The following is a 26,428-nucleotide window of genomic DNA, read 5'->3' as shown; positions in this document are numbered from 1 at the left end:
TTCCCATCATATCCAAGATTCATTTAGCATAAACTCATCAATACATTAGTCAAAGCTCTCAGGATAACCACTCTTTCAAAGCCTAGCCTCTGAGTGATGTTGCATTAGGGACCAAGCCTTTAAGATCTGAATGTTTAAGGGATAATCCAGACCCAAACCATGACATTCCACACTTGAAGGTTATGTTCATCTTATAACAACACCAAGTTCATCTCCAAGCCTTTAAAAATCATAACATTTCCATCATGGTTAAAGGTACCAAGTTTCTTCACTGACTTAAGACAACTTGTTGCAGGAAATATTAAAAAAATGAACTGGCACGTTCCTGTGCTCATGCCAGCAACTCTGTCCCAGCAGCCTGGCCAGCCATGTACTGGTGGGCAATGGCCTACCTGTTATTATCTCATGGAGACTCTGACTCAGAACTCACAATCTCTCCACCCAGCTCGCTAGGTTCCCACTGGTAGGTCGCTACCATGCCGGCCCCCTGATTCAAATCCTCCAATGGCCTTTGTGGTGCCCATCAGGCAAACCCACGCTTTGCTTTGCCACTGTACCTTTCTCTCTGGAACCCAGTCGAATCACAGTGAGAAGAAAAACACCAAACAAACTTAGCTCAGAAGCAATGGTAACTGAATCTCTGGATGCCACAACTAAAACCCAGTCTTGTAAGCCTTAATCTGATTCCTCTGGTGGCAAATCCTGATGGATCTGCCATGATACCGAGAAACTCTAGCAGCTACATCTTGCCCTTCTGCTATACCTGTTCTAAAAGCCTTTAATCGTAGCCTCCTCTTCCTCCCTCCAATTCGTGACTCACTCCTTATCCACAACCTCTCCCAGGAGAGTGGAATTAACATCTGAGCCACAGACAATATTGAATAATACCTGCACATAGCAGGCAATATTATCACTGCCTCTCTATTCTGGAGCCAGTGACTAATTTTCCCTATCCTAGTTCTGAACCACCGGCAAAATTCCCCACGTGATTCAGACATAAATCCATCTTAAAAGCAAATAATCCCAATTTTAAACTCACACAACCCCCAATGGATCCTGGACCAGACTGACACCCACTGGCCTAGGTGGTTCTGTACAGCAGATTCTATTCTCAAACCATTTTCAAAAGAGTAATTAATGCCTTTTATCTTCCAGCCTGCAACAAGGCCTGAGCAGCTCCAGAGACAGGCCTCAAGGAACCTTCTAGTACAGAGTTCTCAGCATCTTTTAATGACTGGGAACTCTTCATAATACCCTCCACGACCTCAAACATCTTTCCTGGTCAACCTGAAATTTATTCAAATCTTCTTACTTTTAGCAATTGAACTTTGTGGTTTCTACTATAAATGTAGCCAGCTTTATCCAGACCACATCCATGGTGTGTTGATCTTTAAACTCAGCTTTACACAAAATCTCAGGGTGTGGACAGGATGTTAACAAACTCTTTGTCCTATATGACAGGAATGACCCCCAGTCCAAATCAAGTTCCTGTCTGAATCCTGGTTAGCAGTCTTTACTGTCCGTGTTCTGATCAGCATTCACGGTCTGCTGGGATCCCAGCAGAACCCCCTTTCTTTTTACCTTCCCCCTATCAGTTTAGGCTTTCTCAAACTGGCATAAACTGCATCTTTTAAACTCTTGAACAAACCAGTTCCAAAGGCTTCCAAAGCACACGGTCAGGTATATTCATAGCAGTGACTCTAGCTCTGGGGTAGCAAGCTTCTGTTTTCTGTTGTTGTGAGAAAGTATCCGAAAAAACAGACTTGAAGCAAAAATTGAGAAAGACGAATCAAAAGCCCACAAAAAATGAGCAAGACACATTTTATATGTAAGTGATAAACACACTTCTCTTTATTGTTATTAAGGTTTCACCAATGTCTTTCAGTTACAGAGCACTTATTTAATTCCACTATTGGCCATGGTTTGGGCCCTGCAAACTCCCTTCCCCTTCACCTCAAAGGGAGCTCCTTTGTATGTGGCCACACACTCAGCATTGGTGTGCAGGTCAGGCTGGATCTGCTCCCAGATCTTCTTCTTAGGGTTTAGCTCCTTGTCAGGCTCGCCTGTTCAGAGAAAAACCAGAAAGTTACATGACTAACACCCAGGCTCGTTCACACGATCTAGAATCAGGCTTCTTGTGGTTCTGATAGTGCTTGACCTTTAGCCTGAATCAGCATCCTTACATTTAACCGTATTCTCACACCAGCAGTGCATACTCGTGACTAGTAACTGTTACTATCGTTTCCTTAGGAACTCTAAATATTTTTTTAGACAATACAGCTTAATAATTTGTTTCAAGTTATCCTCATTTTTATTACTGCTGTGCTGGGAACTGACCAAGGCTTCCTAACTGCTAAGCAAGTACACTAGCATCTAAGCTCCATCTCCAGCCCCAAGTTACTCAGGGAAGTTGTAAGATCTCCAGTTCATCGTGTAAATAAAGTCTAGGAACATGGGAGCCCATTTAGATAGGTTGACCTTTTACCCCCGGCAGGGTGTAAGACATGCATGACACACACCCTGCATGACGGAATAAAAGCAGTAAGAATGCAAGAGCAGCATTTTCCAAACACTAGGAACATATGTTGTTGCCTGAAATATATACAACAATCTTGATTCTAATATTACCCATAGAGAAACTGAAGGAGAGAAGATAAACTGCCCAGTCACACCAGCAGCAGGCAGAGGAGGATATGCCATCAGAGCCCATTTCTATGGGACAGCTAGCACCTGGCCTCCTGATATGCCATGCTGTTGCTCACAAAGAAAACAAATGGCCCTCAAATAAGTTGTTATCACTCCTAATCCCTCTATTTGCGATAACTGATAATGTGTACTTTATAATCAACAGAAGACAAATTAGAAGTGAAGTATCTGTGGTCTCAGTTTTAAGATAAGTAACAGATCAAATAATTCTTCTATCTACTGACAGGGAACCAGAACTATCCCATTACTGCATGTAATTAACTCACTGTATACACACACACACACACACACACACACACACATACAAGTGGAGGAATTTTTTGGCTCTGGTGCCTTTTGGTGACTAAAAAACTAAGAAGAAAAAGCAAAACCATGCTTATGTATATAATACATACCAAATAGCTCAATAAATGATATACGTCTAGTAGAACACACTATGAAAGTATAACTGAAAAGCAGATTCAAGTCAAAGAAAGGGATCTTCCTCGTTTCAGACCATCTGACAGTAAAGAGACTAATAGGTGAGGGGAGCCATCAACAAAATGCAATCCCGCTTCCCTTTAGATCTGCAAGGCTAGAACTCTCTTGCTTCTAAGTCATTCTAAAAGGTTAATCTTGTAAAGTATTCAGGTATTTCAGAATCCTGGACACTAGAACAAAGAAACTGTTTAGCAAGGCGTATGCACTGAATTTCACACCCCTCCACCAAGACCCCGTCAAACTGATAATGTGTTCAGAAAGCAGAGACCCAGATTCACACCAGCTTTAAGGTGAAGCCACAAAAGCTGATGTAGAAATTACAGTAGACCATCTAGGAGGCCCAGCTGAGATGAAGTGCCATAGGTGGTTATATCAACAAACTTATCTTCAGTATAGATCAAATATTACATTAGAAGACCCTATATACAGTGTTCATAGTTGAAGTCAACAGCAACTTCAGAGCATCAAAGGACAGGCTGACTACTAATGAGGGCTAATGCAGCTAGTGATTTTAAGTTAAAGAGCTGTTCATCCACCATTCCAAAACTGGAGAGAACTATGATAGAGCTACACTGAATCTTTTCCACCCGTACTCTATAAAAGGGATGCCTACGATAGCAGACCTGCTTACAGCTAAGGCTTACAGAATACATTAGGCCCACTGTTGTGACTACAGCTCAGTAAAACAATTTCTTCCAAAATATCATTTCTGGGCACCAAAAGGGCTGTAGTGGAGATAATATGATTTCTTTATACCTAACTTAGCTCCAATTTTGTAGCCCATGTGTCAGGGAGTTACTTTTGAGTTTCAAGTTTTATCATTTAAGAAATACATGCTATAGGGTCTTAGCTGTCCCAAGCAGTGATTGCCCGATGGGTGTGGGCAAAGCTGAGAAAGATGTGAATTCACTATTCTAGATGCCCCAAAGAACCCTTGTGCAATGAAGCGAGCAACACAAACAGGTTTAGAAAAAGGCACCGCCAACCCTATAGGTGACTCTGAGGTCAGAAAGCGTCAGTAGAGGAGGCTGCCGCTGTGGGAGAAGGAATGAGAAACTATAGGTAGAGCCTGAAGCCAAGGCCAAACTGAGCCAGTTTCATGTGGAACAGCCGGGCCAAGGTGCTGCTCGTGTACACAGCCCTCAAGATAAGCAATGGAATGAGAAATGACTAGCATGTGGCCAACTTCACCACATAGTTTTAAAAGACTGTCAACCTTTGCTAACCACTATCCTCACTAACCAGAAGCCGCCAGCAGCAAGGCATCCTGCACCAGCACAATGATGTCATGATAAAGGCTCAGCAGTTGTCAGAAGGTTCTTAGCACGGTGGTTTTTTAGGTCAGGTGTGCTGCATTCCTTCTTACACATGATGCTATAGTATAAACATAACTTTCTTTTAAAAGACAGGGACTCACTATACAGCCTTGGCTGGCATGAAACTTACTGTGCAGACAGAGATGAGCTGTCTCTGCCTCCCAGCTTTAATCTGCTGGGATCAAAGTTTGCCAACAACATGTGATCTACTTCATGGAAACAATACTCACTCTATGGGTATGCTCTAGAGCCAAATCTGAGTATCTTGTACATTTGTCCTTTGAAAATTTACCTTTTACATACGAACACTGGACCTTAACTGTTGAAAAAGTCTTGATTTTGGTGTTAATTTTTAGCTTTACCAAAAATGTCTCTCAATAATGTAGTATTCAATGGGGTGTTAGACTAGTTGGAAATGAGAAGAAAAATAGATTTTGAGCCATATTACTGGCTCATCAGGTGAAACACCCGGCAATCTAGGCTTGAACCTCAGGACCCGTAGGCAGAAAGAGAGAATTGACTACTAATAGTTCTATCATGTCCATATCACACCACTGGTATACTCATGCACACGTACTTGCACAAACACATGCACACAAACCAGCACACACACTTTAAAATGTAAAAAATGGAAACATATTTCAAATATCTTTTAAAAATAAACTGTCTTACAGAAGTCTATTCTCATTTTGTTATGTCATCACCCGGACAGTATTTTCCTAACCTTCTTTTCCTTTTTCATCAGTCATAGCTACCAAAAAATTAGATGTTGACAATACAAGTTCTTAAACTAAAAACCGCAAATCCTTTGAGCTTGCTAAACATATGTCAAAGATCAGCACAAAGACCAGCACATGGTCATGCCTGCTGTAGGAGGGCTAATTCGGACATTATGTTAGGCTACACTATAAGAGAAACTGCTGTGGAAAGGGGCTAGATTAGGACATGGAGCACTGGAGATGGCACCTGCTGCTCTGACAGAGGATCCAAGTTCAATTTCCATTAAGGTGGCTTAAACTGCCTGTAACTCCAGGTCCTGGGGATGCTGCTGTGGCCAATGGCATGCACATGGTACACACATATATATGTACAGTCACATACACACATGCAAAATAAGTCAATCTTTTTTTAAAAGATAGGGACATATATTCTTTTGTGAGAAATGAAAGCAAAGAGGTCTACTAGGTATCTGGTCACATAACTGATGAAATGAGCAAGGCTTTGTGAAGGAAAGGCAAAGGCCTAAAGATCAAGGTCTGAGGCTCTCAGTGAGAACTCACAGTGGATCAGCCACCAAAGAGGATGTAAGGGGGCCACCAGCAGAGAAAGAAGACCACAGAGTATGGTGCCCAGATCCAAGTGAGTTAAAGAGAATGAAAACCAGCCATGGTATTCCACCAAGTAATGGGGATCTCCTTATCCATAGCAGAGAATTAGTAGAGAAGGAAATCTGCATCAAGTGGATTTTAGAAGAGAAATTGAACATAGTTAAGTTTGACTTTAAAAAAAAAGATTAATTTTTATTATTGCTAAGGCTCATTATAAATGGATTTAAGCATGACCTTGGAGTTTAAACGTCTAAATGTAAATTTCCATTTATTATTAAGACCATGAATAGTGCAATGTCAGAAAAACAAAAACTCAAACCAATCTAAAAACCTATCATGACCCTTGTCTTCTGGCTACAGAATTGCCTTAAAATTATTTCCACTTCGAGCTTTAGGGACCAGTCAGTATATTTAAATACTAAAATTTATATCTGCCCTCAATTTTATTTTTAAAAATGTTAGGTGACTTTTAGTTCTTCCTATACTATACATGGTATGCAGCATCTTCTAAAGTCTACGCGAGTTTCTGGCTGTGTAATAGGAAAAAATAGTTAAGGAGGAAACTTTTTCCAAAGGATACCTTCTGCTTTACAACCTAAAAAACCCACAAAGATATAAACCAACTGCTAGACATGGCATCTATGATGGTGTGTATATGCTTGGCCCAAGGAGTGGCACTGTTGGGAAGTATGGCCTTGTTGAAGTAGGTGTGTCACTGTGGGCGTGGGCTTTAATACCCTAATCCTAGCTACCTGGGAGACAGTATTGTGCTAGCAGCCTACAGATAAAGATGTAGAACTCTCAGCTCCTCCTACACCATGCCTGTCTAGATGCTGCCATGCTTCTGCCTTGATGATAATGGATTGCATCTCTGAACCTGTAAGCCAGCCCCAATTAAATGTTGTCCTTATAAGTGTTGCCTTGGTCATGGTGTCTGTTCACAGCAGTAAAACCCCAAGTAGGACAGCATCTTAAGGAAAACCCCAAACAAGACAAAACACTCCAAGACCAGCTGACGCATGTGGTTTAAATTGCTGTTCCTTATGCGATTTGCTGCTTCCGAAGCAGTAGTTGGTATGGAAGCCTATATAAGATGAGTACTCAGACCAAATCTGAGCAGTTATTTGTGTTCAGTGTGGTTAGGCACACTCTAAGTGATAAAGCTATTTAAGTAATCTCATATATTAAAATTTAGGTTTTTCTTTATAAATATTAACTTTTCCGGGACATTAAATGCCTCATAAGAGAATTAGGATGAAATGCCAGACTGAAGATCATGAAGCATGAGAAGACAGCCAAGTCAATGCACAGAATTCAAGAACATGGAGAAAGCAAGACATTCGTGCTGGGCTGTTAGCCCAAACGCCAGGCCAGTGAGAAACTCAAGGAAGACTGCCTTTCCCACCTAGTAACAAGCACACAATACAAATGGATTCAAAATCTAGAGGTATTCACCTGTTAACTCGAGATAAGGAAATGACAGGTTATCATGATAATACAGGAGCTGAAAGAATTCATAAGCCAGCCACTGGGCCCAGTTTTCAACTGTGTAAATAGGATGACTAAGGTGGATTTCTTCTGCTTTTAAATATTTGATTTATGATACCAAGAAATAAAATAAAATAAAAATATATGGATGGATAAATAAATAAATAAATAAATAAATAAATTCAGTCTGCCTTTCAAGCCCTGGGATTACTTTTTACACACTCCACCCAGTTTAATTCTTAGGTGTTCAAATAATAAATGAGGCTAATGCTAATACAAAAAGGTCAACTGGGTTTATTTATCTTTTTCTCAACAGATTGTAAATGTTAAAAGAAAAAAATTATTGAATTCCTAAATGATTTAATGTTAGATAAATATATATTGTGACTATGTCGAGACACATGCATGTATGGGAGCGCAGGAAGCCCCGAGTAGAGGTCCCAGGTGAGTCTGTGCTGCTGCTGACATGGGCGTAGCCATCTCAAGGACCCCAAAGCCACAGTCCCATGGAGTGCCAAAGCCTTCCCCAGAAGCTCCAAGGGAAGGCAAAACCTTCTGGGGCTGAGGATGCGGGTGTTTCCCAAGGATAGATACTGACAGTGTGAGCAGAAAGTATCCCCAGCACCTTTTTCCTCCAGGATGTCTGTGGCCATGGCGTGAAGGCTGCTCCCTTACATACAGATGGCTTCTACTGAGATGAGATTAGCTAGCCTGACTCCTGTTCTTATAAACATCTTCTACATCTGGCAGGCATTTTTTATTTTATTCTGCTTCAAAGATCTATTTTTTTAAGCTAGACATGGTGCCTCATGCCTGGAATTCCAACACTTGGGAGGATGGCCTGGCTTATAGATGAGATATTATCTCCAAATGTAATAAAACAAGACAAGAAACCCTCCTTATTTCTCCTGTATTACGATACTTCAGCTGTCTCAGGATTATTTATACTCAAAAGAGCAAACTGTATAAAATGAAATGTTACTTTCCATCGCTGGCCTCCCTCTGTGTTATCATCTACAGCTTAAATAATTTTACAGCACATCAATTGGATCCACATCTCTGTCACAGTGTTCTGTAGGGGCAAATATGAGTGTTTTACATAAGACAGAACCTCTGTAGTACTTCAAGTAACACGTGGAGTTATGCTCACTGTGGGATACACACACAGGACTGGTTTTAACCTCTAAGCTTTATAAACACTACTTTAAAAGCTGATTCCAAACCATTTAAATAATTAGTACTTACCAGGAAAAGCATCAAAAGTAATTCTGTCCCCAGGAACGGACCCGTTGGGAGGGGCCAAAATCTCCACTTTCTCTGGTGAACTGGCACACATCACCATGGCTTGAGACAGAACTCCCCGCATCTTTGCAGGCTTCAGATTACAGAGTAAAACCACCATCCGATTTTGCATCTGTGTAGAACAAAAGTAATGACTAAAGATATGCAGAGATTTAGAATAATCATGTCTCGAATACTACAGGCACACTTGGCTTGAATACTCTTCATAAATTAATGCCTCCCTTCAAGGACTTGAAAATATCACATCATAACAATTTATAAAAACCAAATCTATGTAAGAACAGTATGTGAAATAAAGTAATGCAGTCTTTCCAGGATCTGATGGTAGCTGCTCATTTCCTCTAGGAAAACCTAACAGACAAATGGCACGTTTACAGGCCAAGTGTTCCTGCCTTTCAGAATGCTTTCTAGTCCTGTCTTGAACTCACGGTTTAGACAGATGTTTACATAAACAGCCTTGCTCAATGGCTGTGGAAACCGCAGTTCTGAGAGCAGAAGAAACCCTTATGTGCAGCTTTTCCATGAGTCAGTTCAAGAGTAGCTGCTGCTTCTTTCTTGGTGTCTTCTAAGAATCTAACTTAAGATACAGAAATGTCTCAGATGTCAAAGGAGAGTCTAAACCTGCCTGTTGTCCTGCATGTTTTTAATCCCAGCAACTGAAAGGTGGAGGCAAGAAGTCTCATGAATTCAACACCAGACTGGTCTACAGAGTGAGTTGCAGGACATGCACAGGTACACAGAGAAACCCTGGCATGAGAACAAAACCAAAATACAAAGACTAACTCTATAAAGACTTATAACGGAAAGCTCGGTGCAGTGCCACACACTTTCACTCCCAGCACGAAGGAGGCAGAGGCGGGAAGATCATTTTGAGGGTAAGGTCAGCCAAAATTACATAAAGAAACCCTGTCTTAAAAAGTAGATGTGGGGAGTACACATACATGTGTCAAATTAATCACTTTTTAAGAATGGGGAAATCTTCATTGATCTATCAAGTACCCACCCTCCAAGAAAGCCACAAGAGCAATCCTACCAAAGCATAAGGCTTATAACTTCTTTGGTCAAAACCCCACCAATGGCCCTCACCTTGCTCACACCTGAGCTCTTTACAGTGATCTCTAAGACCCTGTCACCTAGCACCTCCATCTTTTCTCCCACAACTCCCCACTCTTCACCGTGCTCTTCTCACTGGCACCAGGCTGCCCCAGACGCCTGACACAGGACATGTGACTTGATTGTTTCACCTCCGAACATCCTATTCAAATGTCACTTTCTCCATGAAGTACTTTTACCTGACTGCTTTGTATAAAGTGGCAATATCATAATCAGCCTAATTCAGCGTACAGTCTTTGCTAATTCCCTCCTGGTATTTATCTCTATTTAATATAATCAATTCACTTATAAGTTGATATTTTGATACCTTCATAAAAAAGCAAATTCCATGCAAATTCCACCGGGCGGTGGTGGCGCACGCCTTTAATCCCAGCACTTGGGAGGCAGAGGCAGGTGGATTTTTGAGTTTGAGGCCAGCCTGGTCTACAAAGTGAGTTCCAGGACAGCCAGGGCTACAGAGAGAAACCCTGTCTCGAAAAACAAACAAACAAACAAAAGCAAATTTCACTTTAAAAAGCAGATTTCTTATGAATAGTTTTTTCTTTCCTTTTCCCCCCTTCCAAAGAAACCTACCTTTCCCCCTACTGACCTACTACTTTACTCTGCTCCCTCATCTTCTGCATGCAACAGTGCTTGGCTCACACCAGGAAGCCAATATATACTGTATCTAGAAATATGAATGAGTGGTATGGAGGTATCCTAGGTCGAAGAGTGAATATAAACAGAGAGGTAGAGCCAGCCATCTTGATGCTGAATCTGCAGCCTTTGCAAGGGCCCTGAAGCGACAGGAGGAGCACATGCCACCAGCTCACTGTGGCCCATGACATTCAGAAAGAGCAAACTCAACACCGCCCTGATTCTTACCGCTGCTATTACAGACGTAAAGTGAATCTTTAACTTTTCAAGAGTGTTGTATTCAAAAGTGAAGGACTAGAAATAAGAACCAGATTGTCGAGATGAGGGCTTTAGAGCTGAGGAGCACGGGGGCAGAACCGCCAGTGAGGCAGCACTGCTCTGAAGGGTGGCATCACAGCATGAATCTGATCTTAACATGGTTGTCCTGCAAGGCAGTTCTCAGAACGAACTGTAATTCCTTTACATATTCTAAATGCCCAGCTCTGTGTTTACAGAATAATAATTAACACCCGAATACAGAGTAGTAGAAATTGTAGCTATGCTTTCTCAAAAACACATGCACATTCTGAGTGCCAAAATTACAGGAGCAGAGGAAATGTTGGAATTTTAAACTATGACTTCCTCCTCACAATTAAATTTCTTTCATGGAATAGTCAAAACTCAATCTTTTCTGGCTCAGATAATCAGGTACTAAAGTTTCAAAAAAGGAGTGTGTGAAGCTGAAAGCGAAGATTCCGTCCTTGAACTGCCTCGTGTTAAGGTAGTGCGAAATGAGTAGTACATAACAGCCCAGATCACATCACCAAGAGCATAAAAGAAATGATGCTCTAGGCAGAAATGGAGTCTCTCTTTCTTTACTAGGACCTAGCACAAGAAACTATTCACTATCAGCCTAACCGTGCAATGCTACAAGCACTGTAATGTTAGATCCCAGCCAGAGCTGACACCCCTCCACCTCACCTGCACCCAGGCTGAAGCTGTAGACTGAGTATCTGCTACTCACACACTAAGGACTGTTGTCAGTTCTGCACTGAGAAAGCAGTGGGGCTGGAGAGATGGGTCAGCTGTTAAAGAGTAGGCTTGCAACCAAAAATATAAGAGAAAGCAGTGAAGAGTGGAAAAGAACCCCAATTCCTAAATAATTAAAATTACAATATTTATATTTTCATGGGAAATTTCACATAACTAAACACTATGAAAGATAACCTAACATTCTGGCATCACCCTTCTATATGCATGTAGAAATAAACAAGAGACTATCTTTTAAAAGGTGGAAGGCAAGGGCTCTCCAAGATCGTTCTGTGACCTCCACGCTCACCCTAAGAACATACACCACCACACTCACATATATTAATTAACACATGAACAGAGACATAAACACTTCTGTCCTACTGGCTTCTTTTTTTCTTGTTTTTTTTTTTTTTGGTTTTTCAAGGCAGGGTTTCTCTGTATAGCCCTGGCTGTCCTGGAACTCAGAAATCCGCCTGCCTCTGCCTCCCGAGTGCTGGGATTAAAGGCGTGTGCAACCACACCTGGCTGGTTCATTTTATATTACAGGCCTTTCAACTCTGTGGTAGTTTTATATACCTTTTTCTGAAACTCATCTTAAACCTTTATTTTTTTATTTATTTTTTAACTTTTTATGAGTCCAACCGGGGTCCTCTCCATAGCAGTAAGTGCTCCCCCGCCCCCATCACTCACGCTCCCTACTAACTAATCCTGAAATTCACGTGACATTGGCAGCAGCACATGAGCAGATCCCGTTAAGTGGCACATGTAGGCAGTGTCTCTAGTGGGACAGCACCTGTTCTAGAGGAACATGATTCACCAGCCCGCTGACGACTGTGCGCGGGGCTGCCTCTCCCACATCTACTTCCTCGACATACAGTGAATCTGCATCAGGGTGTTTCTTGGCAGTAACAATGCAACCAATTCGAAGATCCAGGCGCGACACATCCATAGGCTTGGAGTCAGCACTTGCTGCTGCTGCCGACTGCTGCTTCTCCTTTTTCTCTCCTAGGGATTAAGAATATGAAAGCATTACACATAAAACAAACAAACAAAAAAACAACACTAGAAGCCTCTGCTACCGGTGCTAAAGAGTTCAGGAATCAAAAAAAAAAACCACTCAAGTCCTAAAACCTATTTCTCTAAAAGAACTGAATCAAAAAAAAAAAAAAAAAAAAAAGGTAGCTTATTGTTTTGATCATTCTATTTTCTTATTATCATCACTGTTAATCTCTTATGATGTCAAATTCCTAAGCTAACCGGTGGGTAAAGGGAACTACTGAATAGTGACTGTGTGTTAGCATCAGACACACAAGGAAATACAGAGGCACTACAACTACTCCTGTGTGGTGGAAGAGAGGGCCTGTAGAGGATGCAACCATTATGCAGGGACGTTTATGGAGGGACAGAGCTGCTTAAATATGGACAGCATTTAATCTCATGCTCTCCATCATACATAGATTAGCAAAGATTTCTACAACAAACATAAATACTAGAAAATAACAAAATCATCTTGCCTTTGTATTATAAATTATACAATTCACTATCCTGCATTATAAACCATAAAAATATATTTATATGCATAATTTTATTTTAATATTCAATAGCCATATTTAGATTCTGGCTACCCTGCTGAACAATGTGTGTATAGCATATAAGCACCCTCACAGAATCCAGTTAAGTTTTGTGTTCTTGTTCTCTAGAAGTGACTAGATTGCCAGTCACACAGACAGAATAGAGATCAGACAAAATTTGTAAGATCAAACCACGGGATTATTTTGTATTTCGAAAGCCTCATGATATTTATTTGCAAAAGGACTAACAAGAACTGGGTGCTAAAATTACTTATATCTGTTCATAAAGCCTGCAGACATTTTGCATTTTCCAAAAAATTATAAATGAGCCAGGCAGTGGTGGCGCACACCTTTAATGCCAGCACTTGGGAGGCAGAGGCAGGCGGATTTCTGAGTTCGAGGCCAGCCTGGTCTACAGAGTGAGTTCCAGAACTGCCAAGGGCACACAGAGAAACCCTGTCTTGAGAAACCAAAGGAAAAAAAAAATGTAAATGACTATAAGTATAAATAGGAGGTATATTTAAGAAGGACTTATAAAAACAGATTTAAAAGAAAAATCTCTTGAATGAAGTTAGATGCTTACTTGAAAAACTACTTCAATAACAGGTAATGGTGAAACAAAGAACCTTAAGAACATGAACAAATATGGCCTCTCACAAGTCAACAGTGCACTTGAACAAATATGGCCTCTCACAAGTCAACAGCGCACTTGAACAAATATGGCCTCTCACAAGTCAACAGCGCACTTGAACAAATATGGCCTCTCACAAGTCAACAGCGCACTTGAACCTAGACATAGCTGGAGACAAGAATTTCAGAACTTGTTGGTTACCTAGCTATGAAGACTGAAGGAAAGGGACATATGGGGCCGACTGCAGTGTTTCGGTGGCTGCCTGAGCATACTGTGAGACCTTTTGCCATGCTGTTTTTGACCAGTTCCTTAACATTGCATGCCTCAGTGCCGAAATTCTGTTTTGACAGGATGTCACTGTCCTATTTCCTAAATAACTATAAGCCAGCCAGTGCCAGCTAACCTGTGACTTCTTTGGAATGGAGTTCCAGATACACAGCCAAGTCTACTCACACGTCTTGCACCTTTTGCTTTTATTTATGCTGATCTCTCTGCGTAAGATAACTTACTTCACCCTCTCAATGGCGTCAACATCCACATATCTGTCAGTATTCAACCCCAATGAAAGTGTTAACTTCATCTCGGCTTTTAAGTGATTGAACTTTCTTTCTGATACCATTATTCATCACAAAAATATTAACACCTACGGTCACTTGATCTTCGACAAGGGAGCTAAAAACATCCAGTGGAAGAAAGACAGCATTTTCAACAAATGGTGCTGGCACAACTGGTTGTTAACATGTAGAAGAATGCGAATCGATCCATTCCTATCTCCTTGTACTAAGGTCAAGTCTAAGTGGATCAAGGACCTCCACATAAAACCAGAGACACTGAAACTTATAGAGGAGAAAGTGGGGAAAAGCCTTGAAGATATGGGCACAGGGGAAAAATTCCTGAATAGAACAGTAATGGCTTGTGCTGTAAGATTGAGAATTGACAAGTGGGACCTCATGAAACTGCAAAGCTTCTGCAAGGCTAAAGACACCATCAATAAGACAAAAAAACCACCAACAGATTGGGAAAGGATCTTCACCTATCCTAAATCAGATAAGGGACTAATATCCAATATATATAAAGAACTCAAGAAGGTGGACTCCAGAAAGTCAAATAACCCCATTAAAAAATGGGGCTCAGAACTGAACAAAGAATTCTCACCTGAGGAATACCGAATGGCAGAGAAGCACCTGAAAAAATGTTCAACATCCTTAATCATCAGGGAAATGCAAATCAAAACAACCCTGAGATTCCACCTCACACCAGTCAGAATGGCGAAGATCAAAAATTCAGGTGACAGCAGATGCTGGCGAGGATGTGGAGAAAGAGGAACACTCCTCCATTGTTGGTGGGATTGCAAGCTTGTACAACCACTCTAGAAATCAGTCTGGCGGTTCCTCAGAAAATTGGACATAGTACTACCGGAGGATCCAGCAATACCTCTCCTGGGCATATATCCAGAAGATGTCCCAACCGGTAAGAAGGACACATGCTCCACTATGTTCATAGCAGCCCTATTTATAATAGCCAGAAGCTGGAAAGAACCCAGATGTCCCTCAACAGAGGAATGGATACAGAAATTATGGTACATTTACACAATGGAGTACTACTCAGCTATTAAAAAGAATGAATTTATGAAATTCCTAGCCAAATGGATGGACCTGGAGGGCATCATCTTGAGTGAAATAACACAATCACAAAAGAACTCACACAATATGTATTCACTGATAAGTGGATATTAGCCCAAAACTTAGGATACCCAAGATATAAGATACAATTTACTAAACGCATGAAACTCAAGAAGAATGAAGACCAAAGTGTGGACACTGTCCCCCTTCTTAGAACTGGGAACAAAACACCCAGGGAAGGAGTTACAGAGACAAAGTTCGTAGCTGTGATGAAAGGATGGACCATTTAGAGACTGCCGTATCCAGGGATCCTTCCCATAAGCAGCTTCTAAACGCTGACACCATTGCATACACTAGCAAGATTTTGCTGAAAGGACCCAAATATAGCTGTCTCTTGTGAGACGATGCCGGGGCCTAGCAAACACAGGAGTGGATGTTCACAGTCAGCTATTGGATGTATCACAGGGCTCCCAATGGAGAAGCTAGAGAAAGTACCCAAGGAGCTAAAGGGATCTGCAACCCTATTGTTGGAACAACATGATGTACTAACCAGAACCCCGGAGCTCTTGTCTCTAGCTGCATATGTATCGAAAGATGGCCTAGTCGGCCATCATTGGAAAGAGAGGCCCATTGGACTTGCAAACTTTATATGCCCCAATATAGGGGAATGCCAGGGCCAAAAGAATGGGAATGGGTGGGTAGGGAAGTGGGGGGCGCTATGGGGGACTTTTGGGATAGCATTGGAAATGTAACTGAGGAAAATATGTAATAAAAATATTAAAAATTAAAAAAAAAAAAAGAATAATACAATTTGGTAGGTCATTAGACATGCTCTTGTCTACTGTCTATGACATCACAGGTAAATGGAAATACACCTTTTTTATTGTAAAAAAAAAAAAAAATTAACATTACCAGATAAAAGTCAAAAGTCAAACAAGCTCTTGATGAAATGTACCTTTCTTCTCAGTCTTCTCTTTTACCTTCTTTTCTTCTCCCCCTTTGACCTGTTCTTTTGTAGCAGAAGAGGCAGTGGGTGTTACTGACGGAGACTGCACCACACTTTCAGAAGCAGTACAGTTCGTCTGCAGTGGAGTACTCAATCGAACACGCACTTGCTCCACTGAATCACAGAAAATGAACAGTGTCACCCATATTAAACTAAAAGTGGAACAATATGTTTGTACATGACATATGTGAACCCTTCTAAAGAGAAACATTTAAATATATGCTCATCAAGTATACATTCTCTGATGCTATACATATCTATCAAAAAATTAAACCTTTTTAAACAATTAACTAAGGTCACAAGATTTGATTTCCATTCATCCATTAGTAAGCAACTACAGTAAGAATAAAGTGGAAAAACAAGCCGGGCATGGTGGCGCACGCCTTTAATCCCAGCACTCGGGAGGCAGAGGCAGGCGGATTTCTGAGTTCGAGGCCAGCCTGGTCTACAAAGTGAGTTCCAGGACAGCCAGGGCTATACAGAGAAACCCTGTCTCGAAAAACCAAAAAAAAAAAAAAAAAAAAAAGTGGAAAAACAAAAGTTCACCTCATCATGAATCGCTGGCCTCCACACGCATGAGAAACCATGAGCCACACATGCAAATATGCACACATCCAGCCCTCCCAACTCCAGCACAAACAAGAGGAGAGAGAGGAAGCTTTCTTAAACAAGTCAATAACATTTTAACTTTATTTATGATTTGTAGCTCACCTGGTAATTATTTGGGTGGCTTGGGTAACAAAAGTTCTTTGATTTTTTTTTTTAAACAAGTAATTTGCACCTCTAAGTTTCATTGTCTTAAGGTATAAAATAAAGATGACTGAAGACAATTTTTTTCTTATACTTTTTGAGGATGAGAAAGACGAAAAAACATAAATAATAAGATTGTAAAGCGAGCACCCTACACCTCATACTCACCTCCATTATGAATTTCTGCCAGAATCAGCTCTTGCTTTAGCTCTTCTATTTCTTTCTTCAGTTTAGCATTTTCAACTCGAAGTTTCTTTTCTTCTCTCAATGTTGCCTGCAAAACTAGAATCAAGACAATTCAGTTAGAAAGTGTTTTTCAAATGTCCTGTTGGGATATTATCTGAAAAAGGCATAGAAAGTACCGCTACAGCTGAAGTAGTGACAGAAACGAATATTTGGCCAGTTGCTTGATAACAATTTACTATTTGTTAATAGTATTAGCAATCTATTGGTAGTCATTGGGACATTGGGTATAGGACTCTCACAGAACCTAATCTCTGAAGATGTAAATAATATAGTGATTTAGAGATTCAAAACAAGGAAATCAATCTATATATTTAGTGAACATATTCTCACCACCATGTATATATTTGATCCATAATCAGTTAATTTGATAAAAATTTATAAAATAGAAAGTGGGACAGTGGGACACACACACACACACACACACCCCATGTATGGGTATGTAGAGCCCGGAGGTCAAAGGAGGTATCTTCTGTAGTTATTCTCCTTAATATCATTTCTCTGTCCTCTGTAAAAACCTAATAAACAATATAGCACACGGTGATGATTCTTTGCAGAGAAGGCAGTATCCTCTAGAAAGGATTATTCTGGGTAGTCACAATTAAGTTATTTCTGGAATTTATTAGGCAGGAGCCAAGGATTCCAGATGTTCAGCAGGACTTTCTAGTATACAATTGTATAATTCTGAGTGTAAACCATATAAATAGTTAATTTCACTGGAACCTTAGCTACTACATATACAAATGCAATGCATTTTAAAGTGTTTTTATCACATCTGAAAATTTTAATACTCAGTGTCCACTGTGTTTTCTTGCATTCACAGCTCATTCACCACCTCTGTCTTGTTCAGTGCCAGGATCAATCCGAAGGCCCCAAACACACGATAGGAGGCCACCATCAAGTCACACCCTAGCCCACATTCCTTATTCTTAGAGTAAATCTATAATTTTGATTTTAGTACCAACAATGGCTACTGAGAAATAAATAAATCAATGAGATCAAGTTCCTAAGAAATATAGCAGATTCTTTTTATACACTGTAGCAATTTCTCAAAAACCTCAAAGAACAAAGAATATGAAAATTATACATCTTAGCCTTTAAAACTTAGAGTATTACTTGATTTCATTATATTTCCCTAATTCATCTTATAAACCTCTAATAATATAAGAACTATTCTTAAATGATAGACTCTTCTTTTATCAGTCCTAAAACAATATTATTATTTTCTCTAATTATTATTTACTGCCCTGGTTAGTTTTTGTCAACTTTACACAAATTAAGAGTCTTTTAAAAAGAATGAATTTCAATTGAGAAAAGCCTTACCACACTGGTCTATACGGGACTTTCTTGACTAATGATTAATATGGAAGAGCCTAACGCTGTGGGTGATGGCTCCCCAGGGCAGGAGTTCCTATGTGTATAAGAAAGCATCTAAGCAAGCCAGTAACCAGCGTTCCTCCACGGCCTATGCTTTAGTCCCCACCTCCAAGTTCCTGCTTTGACTTCCCATAACATAGACTATGCTATAAATTGAAATAAACCCATTCCTCTTCAAGTTGTTTTTGGTATTTTATCATATCAAAACGCAAATACGACATTCACTATAGATCAATTCTAAGTTATCATAATCCTAGAGTACTTTTATACTGAAAATTAAGGGACTCTAAAAGCCATAATTAAAATAATCAAGTTATAATTTATACAGTAAACATCTTCCGGTCAGTATTTCCTTAGACCGTTTAAACATCCTTACTTGCTTTCTCCTTAAGAAGAGCAACCTGCTGCTTGAGATGTTCGATGATCCGATCCGCCTCTGCACCCTTCTGCTCCAGCCTCTTCAGAACAGCATCATTAGTTGCCATCTTTCCCCAGAATCGACAGAGAAACCTAAGTAAAAAAGGAAAGCAATGACCGTACTATGGAAATGGAAAGAAAACGAGCTTTTTACAGGATGTTGAGAAAGCAACCTGAGGAAGAAACACTTTCTCCTACAACTGAGCAATACCTTAAATGCTTTTCATTAGAGAACAGAGAAGCAAGCAGGGTCTGAGAAGATGGTTCAGTGGGTGAAGTGCTTGTCACATAACCTATGTATATGCCTTGTAGCCAGGACTGTCATCTTGGAAGGAGACAGAAGATACCCTTAGAAAGCAGGCCAGCACTACCTTTGATAGCAAGCACCCACATGCACACAAACCACACACACACACACACACACACACACACACACACACACACACAAAGAAGATAAAGAAAAGCAAGTTGGGCAGAAATGTTAAAAGAACAAATTTCTGTATTTGTTTAGAAGAGAAAATCTACTTTGTTCTTAAGTGCAGAAAATAAATGCTATTTAACTAGATTTAAGGCTGGAAAACTTTAAAGCCTTAGAGGATTACAAGGAGGAGAGGGAAGGGCAGGATGCTAGTTGGACTTTGAAATGTGTAACAGGTAATTGTTGATACTGAGGCAGCCCAGAGGCCAGCATGCACTTGATATGCTGATAAACACCACAGATAGCCACATGTCCCTTCTGCCAGAGGTTGAGAAATGGCAGAATGGCAACTCTTTCCAAGTTCCATAGGAATGCTGGCTTTTATCTAAATGCAGAATTCCTTCTCCAGTCCAGTCTGAGCTCATTATGGACTACCTGAGATCTAACAATAACCTTTGTAATAATTTTTAGAATTTTTATAATAAATCTAAAGGAAAAGTATTGTTAAGGTACAGTAAAATGCATATAAGCAAACATCAGAGATTAACTCACTGCGTTAAACTGGCTGCTGCAAAGATAAACACACTCAAAAACCAAAATTAAAAATTATTAACAATATGAAATATTCATATTTTCCTGATTTACTACCAATTTATAGCTAAAAATAAAACAAATAATGATAAATAAGACAAAAGTGTTGCAGAAATACCAATTTTCAAGGAGTAAAGGCACTCACTGCAAGACTTCAAGTGTTTAACAAATAACACAACTGTTTTGTTATTTGAAAAGGCTATTTAATACCAGCCCTACATTATAAATGTTTAAAAGCGGTTACATTTTTCACAAGAACAACCACCTTCAAAATACTCTCAACTTCACAATGCATGATGGGATATGTAGATGCCCAAGCAAAGCACCATGTAACAAGTTGCTAATAGCATGGGGCGCATAAACAGCAATCCAGTCGAGAAAAGCCCCAGGAAGCAGCTAAGCACATGCTCTCCACAAACTCGTACTTTAGCCATTCAAACACAAAAAGGAACCCATACAATCTTTATCTTCAAGACGCTTGGAACACAGTGGGCTGCTTGGTGGCATGATATTGTTGTTGTTGGTCTCTATTTACTATTTTCATGATTTTCTGAACACTTAAGGGCATAAATAAAAATGTAACTTGCACACAGACCATCAAGTATCACTACATTAGTTCAGAACTTTGTGTTTTTAACAGGGAGCTTACTGTATGTGAGTTGTCCTGGCCTTAGGACTACACGGAAGGCATTTGAAAAGCTTGCATCTTTACCTGCAAACAGAAACTGCCACATGACTGCGGAAACTAAAGACTTGGGATATTGAGCAGACTCCTGGAGGAGGAAGTACAGTCGACAGAAGGAAAGGGAGTCCAGTAGTCTGAAGTCCCCCTGAAGAAGCGCGTGGTGTGTCACTGGGCAGGGAGTCCTGACCTATCACAAGAATGCTTGCTCAAGGAGAGCAGGAGAGCTAGCCTGTAAGCACCCTTCCTCCTGCTCCAACTTCATTGCTAACTAAACGGAGAAATACAAAACGGCTCCTCAGCCAAGTTGCTTTTGGTCAGCATTTTAATCACAGCAGCAAAGAGGAAGCTAACAGACACCTATGTTTTTCTTAATGTTTTTAGCAATATGCAACTAATGGTAGAAGAATACAGTTCTTTAGAAAAGGCGGTCACAGTCAACCAACCTTAAGTGAAAAACACTTAAGAGGCTGTGTGTGTGGGCTGTGTGAACAACTTCTTGCTTCACTGTCTGAATTTCTATTAGGATGCTCTCACCTGCTCTCCCACCCCTCCATAGGGCCTTTCCTTCACATGTTGCCTGGATACTGCTGTTCAGAGCTTGATCTCTATGTCTTCTTGCAATCACAAATCATCACCACGCAGTTTAGGGTCACCCTTGCCACCCAGGGTTAATAATAGAATGACATATGCCAACTTGACACTATTAAATTTCATTTGAGTGTCAGGTTCCTAAAAGTAATTTATGTCCATGATCTCTTACAACCCCTGAATTTGTCTCATGTTGTGTTCACAGTAGAGAGAGAAAATAAGCACTCACTAAACTTTCAAACAAAAGAGGGAAACACAGAAGACTGGAAGGAAAATAAATATGGTTCTGTTTAGGGAAATGGTGCTACTTTAACAACACTGAAAACTTAAACCTTTGCCTGGTAATCTAGAGCTCATCTTACTATTTTATGTTAGTTACTCCACAGTGGTTTTATTTTACTGTAGTACAAAGTGCAGGCTTACTCTGAAAGTATTTAGTCTCCTTGGGACTGGAGAACCCAGGTTTAATTCCGAGCATCTACATGGACACTCAACAACCACCTGTAGCCTCAGCTCCAGGCTGAACCCCTCTTCTAGCCTCTGCAGGCTCTAGGTATGCACGTAATGGTGCATGCACACAAATGCAGGCATGCATGCGCACACACACACACATGCACATTAAGATAAAAATATCTTTTTAAAAAGTCTCCTTATTGAACTCAGAGCCTTTATTATTCTGATATACACACTTCTCATACATGATAATAGAAATAACATATAATACTTGTAAAATATTTATTACTTGCTGCCTAAGTACATGAATCATTTATGAAAATTTCAACAGAAGACATTATAACAGAAGACAACTGAAATTAATTTTCCCAGGTAGTAGAGGCAGTAAATGAGGATTGAAACTCAAGTCTATCTGATGCTCGAGCTAGTTCTTGTAATGAGCATGTTGTAGTTTCTCCACACATAATTAATCATCAGGCATTTTCCAATCTAATTACAGCCGGAACCTGAAGCACACAGCACCCATCAGCATTGACTGGGGCTGCATTGTCTGGATGATCTGAGATGTTTATTTGGTTTCTATGGTAACTTGTTAAAAAAACGAGATGAAAATAGATTTAATGCTTCATTGTATGTACAGTACCTGCTCATAAAAGAACTTTATGGAGAGCACGAAAAAGGTAGGAAGGCAACACATCAAACATAATTCCTGTACATTACTGATGCTTTCTCTAGTACTAATAAAAAAATTATGATAAAAACATTGGAAAGGCATGAAATTGTTACACAAGATTTTTGACTCAATTTGTGATGTTTCATGAAACACACAGAGAGCAATGCATTACATGGTTAAGTACACACAATACCAAATGCATGAATTTAGAGTACACATCAAAGAGTAAGACATGACTTAAGATACGACTTTCTGAGATTCCTATCTTTCCTGGATTGCTTTGTTATTTCAGTAATCTCCTTAGTTGAAATTCCTACTTCATTCAAATTGCCTGTGATTTCTTTTAACTACCAACCATTCTGGCACCAGGTTCTGAAAGTTAGAAAACTTTTACTTTTTTTCAAAAGTTACTGAAAACCAAATTTTCATGTGCAGTTTTCATTTTACTTTTTAGCACAAGAATTCTACAGAAATTTGGAAATGCCCTTCTATTCGCTGGATCCCTAATTGCACTACTTCAGAATCACAATTATGTAAAAAAAAAAAAAAAATGTACTTTTCTTAAATATAATACTTCCCAACACTCAACTTCATCAAATCTATGATGCCATCAAGAATAAAACTACTCCAAAAACAGTTTACTATTTTAATTTCATTCATACATATAGCATATATAATTGAACTTCCTCTACACACTGTAGATTCATTTGCTCCAATGCTCTTGATCCATTAGACACATTTTGAAGCTATTTGTGGTTGTCAATTTGACTATATCTGCAATTAAAAAACCCAAGAGGCTAAGCACACCTATAAAGGATTTTTTTCTTTCTTAATTAAATCATTTGAGGTGGGAAGACCCACCTTTAATTTGGGCCATGCCTGTTGTCAGCCCATATAAAGAACATAGAAGATGGCAGCTCACTCCTTTAGCCTGCTTGCGCTAACTCTCACCGGCAAATCCATCCCTTCCCTGGCATTAGAACCTACTCCTTTGGAAGGCTGGTGCATATTTAAGACCATCTGAAACGTCCAGTCTCATGGGCTGAACAACTCCGAGCTTCCTTCTTGGACATTCGGGTAGTGGACAGCCACTGATGGGCTAGCTGGGTCACAACCTGTAAACCACTTTAATATTTTTCATATATTATGTTCACTGAAAACCTTTTTAAATTTAGACTTAGATTGTTGCTTTATATTACTACTTTGTTTTCTTGTATTTCTGAATACACAGTAACTTCATTTTGACTCTAAGTCACAATCACTAAAAGTATACATAAAATAGGAATTATACTTAATAAGCTAAATACCAACATGGCACACAACGGAATAACATTAACATTTATGAGGACTTTCATAACTGACACAATGAAAACTATGTCACCAGAGGGTAATCTAGAGTGGTCTGAAGATGTAGATAATTTAAAAATACATCCCAGTTTCAGAGATATAAATGTGAGAATTAATAGCAATCATGTTTTTTTCTCTTCTTCCCTTCATTCCCAATCTTGCCTTCTAAACATTTCCCCAGTTGCTTCACAATCTAATTGCCAAGATATTCTACAGCAACATGGTACCTTAGACCACTTTAAATTCCTGTTGGCATTTAACACACATGTCACAAGTCAGAAGGTAAGGACAAGTAAATACTGCGATTAGATGTGAGAGCAATGTACTCCAGAACCACTCACTGACATTAATCCCACTGGTAAGTTTTTAAACCAAGCCTTGCTGAAACCCATAGAAGACCTGAGACTGTTTCTGGTGGAAGCTCCTATTTATTCTAGATTCTTATCCCTTTACCAAAGAGCCTTTTTTTCTCTTTTTTTCTTTTTTTCTGATGAGGACACAGGAAGTTCTAGCCATATTAAATGATGACAATGAGGGGAGAAGGTAAGACTGATTACTATGAAGGGATAATCCATGCTTTTATAATATTATGACTTAATTCAAAACCTTTTCTCCCCGTAGAATACAGACATAAAATGCAAAAGGCTTGGCTAGGCCTCCTGTGATCACAGTGAACAATCTTTTATCGTTTCATTTTTAAAATAAGTTAACCAATCGCTTCAACCACACCATCACGCCTACTTCCAATTCAAGAATGCAAATAAGAACAATAACTAATGGATGACACTTGACATTGACTCTCCACCATGTAAGATATCATTTTATACACCAGGAGGAAGTACATGTATTGACTGGATTCATCCAATTATTATATGGCAAAACCATGACTTTAACTTATGTTTGTCATTCTGAAATTCACACAATTCACTCAAAATGTTTCCCAAAGCCTAATTGCTTTCATTATTTGGGAAACACTTTGTATGTGCACTGGGGACACTCAAGACCTGACTGGTCACTTAGAACCTTTATTGAAGCCACTGGTATGTTCCCTTTGAGGTAAAAACAAAAGCCTCCTAACTGATCTCCTTCCTCACTTCTGCACCCAGTCTAAGAGGGTTAGGGAGTAACCCTCTTAAAACGAAGCTGGGTAACATTACTTGGCCTTGGAAAACCTTCTATGGCTTTCACTCCCCACGATTAGCCCACACTCTGTCTCCATCATGAATCCCTTCTCTCAGTTCTGAGCCCACAGGCATTGGTCAGACCCATTCATACTTTGGTAAGGACCAAAGGAGGCTGTCCCTGATAAATGCCTGAGCGTTTCACAGTTTCACCGCTCATCGGCCGTCCGCTGCCTGCGCCAGCTCTCTCCCTGTACCACACTGAGCTCCCATCTCCCACTTCCTTCCTCCCTCCCTCCGATCTCCCCTCACCTCTTTCCTCCGTTGCATGGCCTTCGCAATGGCTTGGCCTTATGACTGACTGTACTTCTTGAAGGTTTTCTCTATCGTTAATTCCATTTGTGTCACCTCCTTCCTAGAAAGCCATCTTTTCCTTGAGAACCTTCTCTGGCAACCATGTCAAATAATCTACCTTTCTTTATGGCTTAATACCTTTTCTGTGCAGTACTTATAATCTAAAATGTTTAAGTATAAAATGCCAACACTAAAAAGTGTTTAGTGCTTGTTGCAGGGAACCCAAGCTCAGGCCCCAGCACTTACACAGGAGCACACAATCACAGGTAACTCCAGGTCCCAGGAGTCTGATGCTTTCTAGCCTCCGCGGTTACCTCCACACAAGTTTTGCACAAAAACTCATTTGGGCATGCACACATACCCATAAGCAAAACATATCAATATTAAAATACGGAGTGTTCACCTTACTTTTAATGCGGTACTTCAACAATAAGCTCTAGCCGAGAGGCAACGACTGGGATTTTTGTCCGTTTCGTTGACAGTCATTTCTACTTTGTTTATGGATCTTTATCCAATAACTAAACTGTTGCCGGGAGTATAGTGGTAGCTGGTGTTTCTAATATCTGTTGAAATCAAGGAATCTCCTTCTTCAACCCGTCCTCACGTACAAACACTGGAAATCCTTTGCACTCTCACTTAAAAGGAAACAAGGTAATGCATTCATCCCCTGCCTCCAGTAGCATGCTCTCCCTCGGCCACGTATTCATTCCCCAAACTAAGTTGAATCAAAAGGGGGCCAAGCTTTTTCTGCTTCTCACCGCACGTGGGTGGAGGTTATGACCGCGCTTTCCACTACTACACAGAAGGTCAGGTTCTTTTTCCCGGGTGAGAAAGGGAAGAACTCTGGATCGGGACACTCACATGAAGCGGTGACCCAACCGCAGCTCTTGAGCAGCCTCCAGCCGGGAGAAGGAAGGGCCAGCCTCCCGCAGTCCCCGGCAGCGAGAAAGGACCCAGGAGGCTGTCCCGGATAAATGCCTGAGCGTTTCACAGTTTCACCGCTCATCGGCCGTCCGCTGCCTGCGCCAGCTCTCTCCCTGTACCACACTGAGCTCCCATCTCCCACTTCCTTCCTCCCTCCCTCCGATCTCCCCTCACCTCTTTCTCACTCGCTACATTTGGCTGTCTGTCTGGGCAAGGGACAGGCGGCCGGAAGTTTTGGGGTCTTCCCCCTGGGTTGCGTCTCGGAGATGTGACGTCA

General features: G+C 40.3%; 1 protein-coding gene across 4 annotated transcripts; it reads right to left on the bottom strand.

Annotated features, from left to right (window-relative positions):
- Window positions 1-1,827: 1,827 nt before the first annotated feature.
- On the bottom strand, window positions 1,828-26,426 carry Aimp1 (aminoacyl tRNA synthetase complex interacting multifunctional protein 1). Of its 4 annotated transcripts, none has more exons than XM_085835517.1 (7): window positions 26,326-26,426; window positions 18,957-19,090; window positions 17,129-17,242; window positions 16,160-16,324; window positions 12,174-12,385; window positions 8,564-8,732; window positions 1,828-2,063 (listed from the first exon to the last, which is right to left on the bottom strand). In XM_085835517.1, the coding sequence occupies exons 2-7, from the start codon at window positions 19,063-19,065 to the stop codon at window positions 1,897-1,899; spliced, it is 936 nt and encodes a 311-aa protein (XP_085691643.1). In that variant the 5' UTR covers window positions 19,066-19,090; window positions 26,326-26,426; the 3' UTR covers window positions 1,828-1,896. The 4 variants fall into 4 exon arrangements, with proteins under 4 accessions (XP_085691643.1, XP_085691641.1, XP_085691642.1 ...); XM_085835515.1 differs by lacking the exon at window positions 26,326-26,426 and adding an exon at window positions 25,986-26,170; XM_085835516.1 differs by lacking the exon at window positions 26,326-26,426 and adding an exon at window positions 26,089-26,164.
- Window positions 26,427-26,428: the final 2 nt, after the last annotated feature.

Source organism: Mus caroli, unplaced genomic scaffold (genome assembly GCF_978045245.1).
Source record: "Mus caroli unplaced genomic scaffold, Mus_caroli_1 scaffold_3, whole genome shotgun sequence".
Lineage (NCBI taxonomy): Eukaryota > Metazoa > Chordata > Mammalia > Rodentia > Muridae > Mus > Mus caroli.
The sequence above is the reverse complement of the archived record's forward strand: the minus strand, read 5'-3'. Positions and strand labels throughout refer to the sequence as shown.

Bases quoted from the DNA above. Each gene is read 5' to 3' on its own strand.
- Aimp1 (XM_085835516.1), bottom strand. The intron at 16,325-17,128 runs GTGAGTATGAGG...TCTGTGATTCAG, and splicing joins GGCAGAAATTCATAATGGAG to TGGAGCAAGTGCGTGTTCGA. The intron at 8,733-12,173 runs GTGCTGTCCCAC...TGTTCTACACAG, and splicing joins ATCATGTTCCTCTAGAACAG to ATGCAAAATCGGATGGTGGT.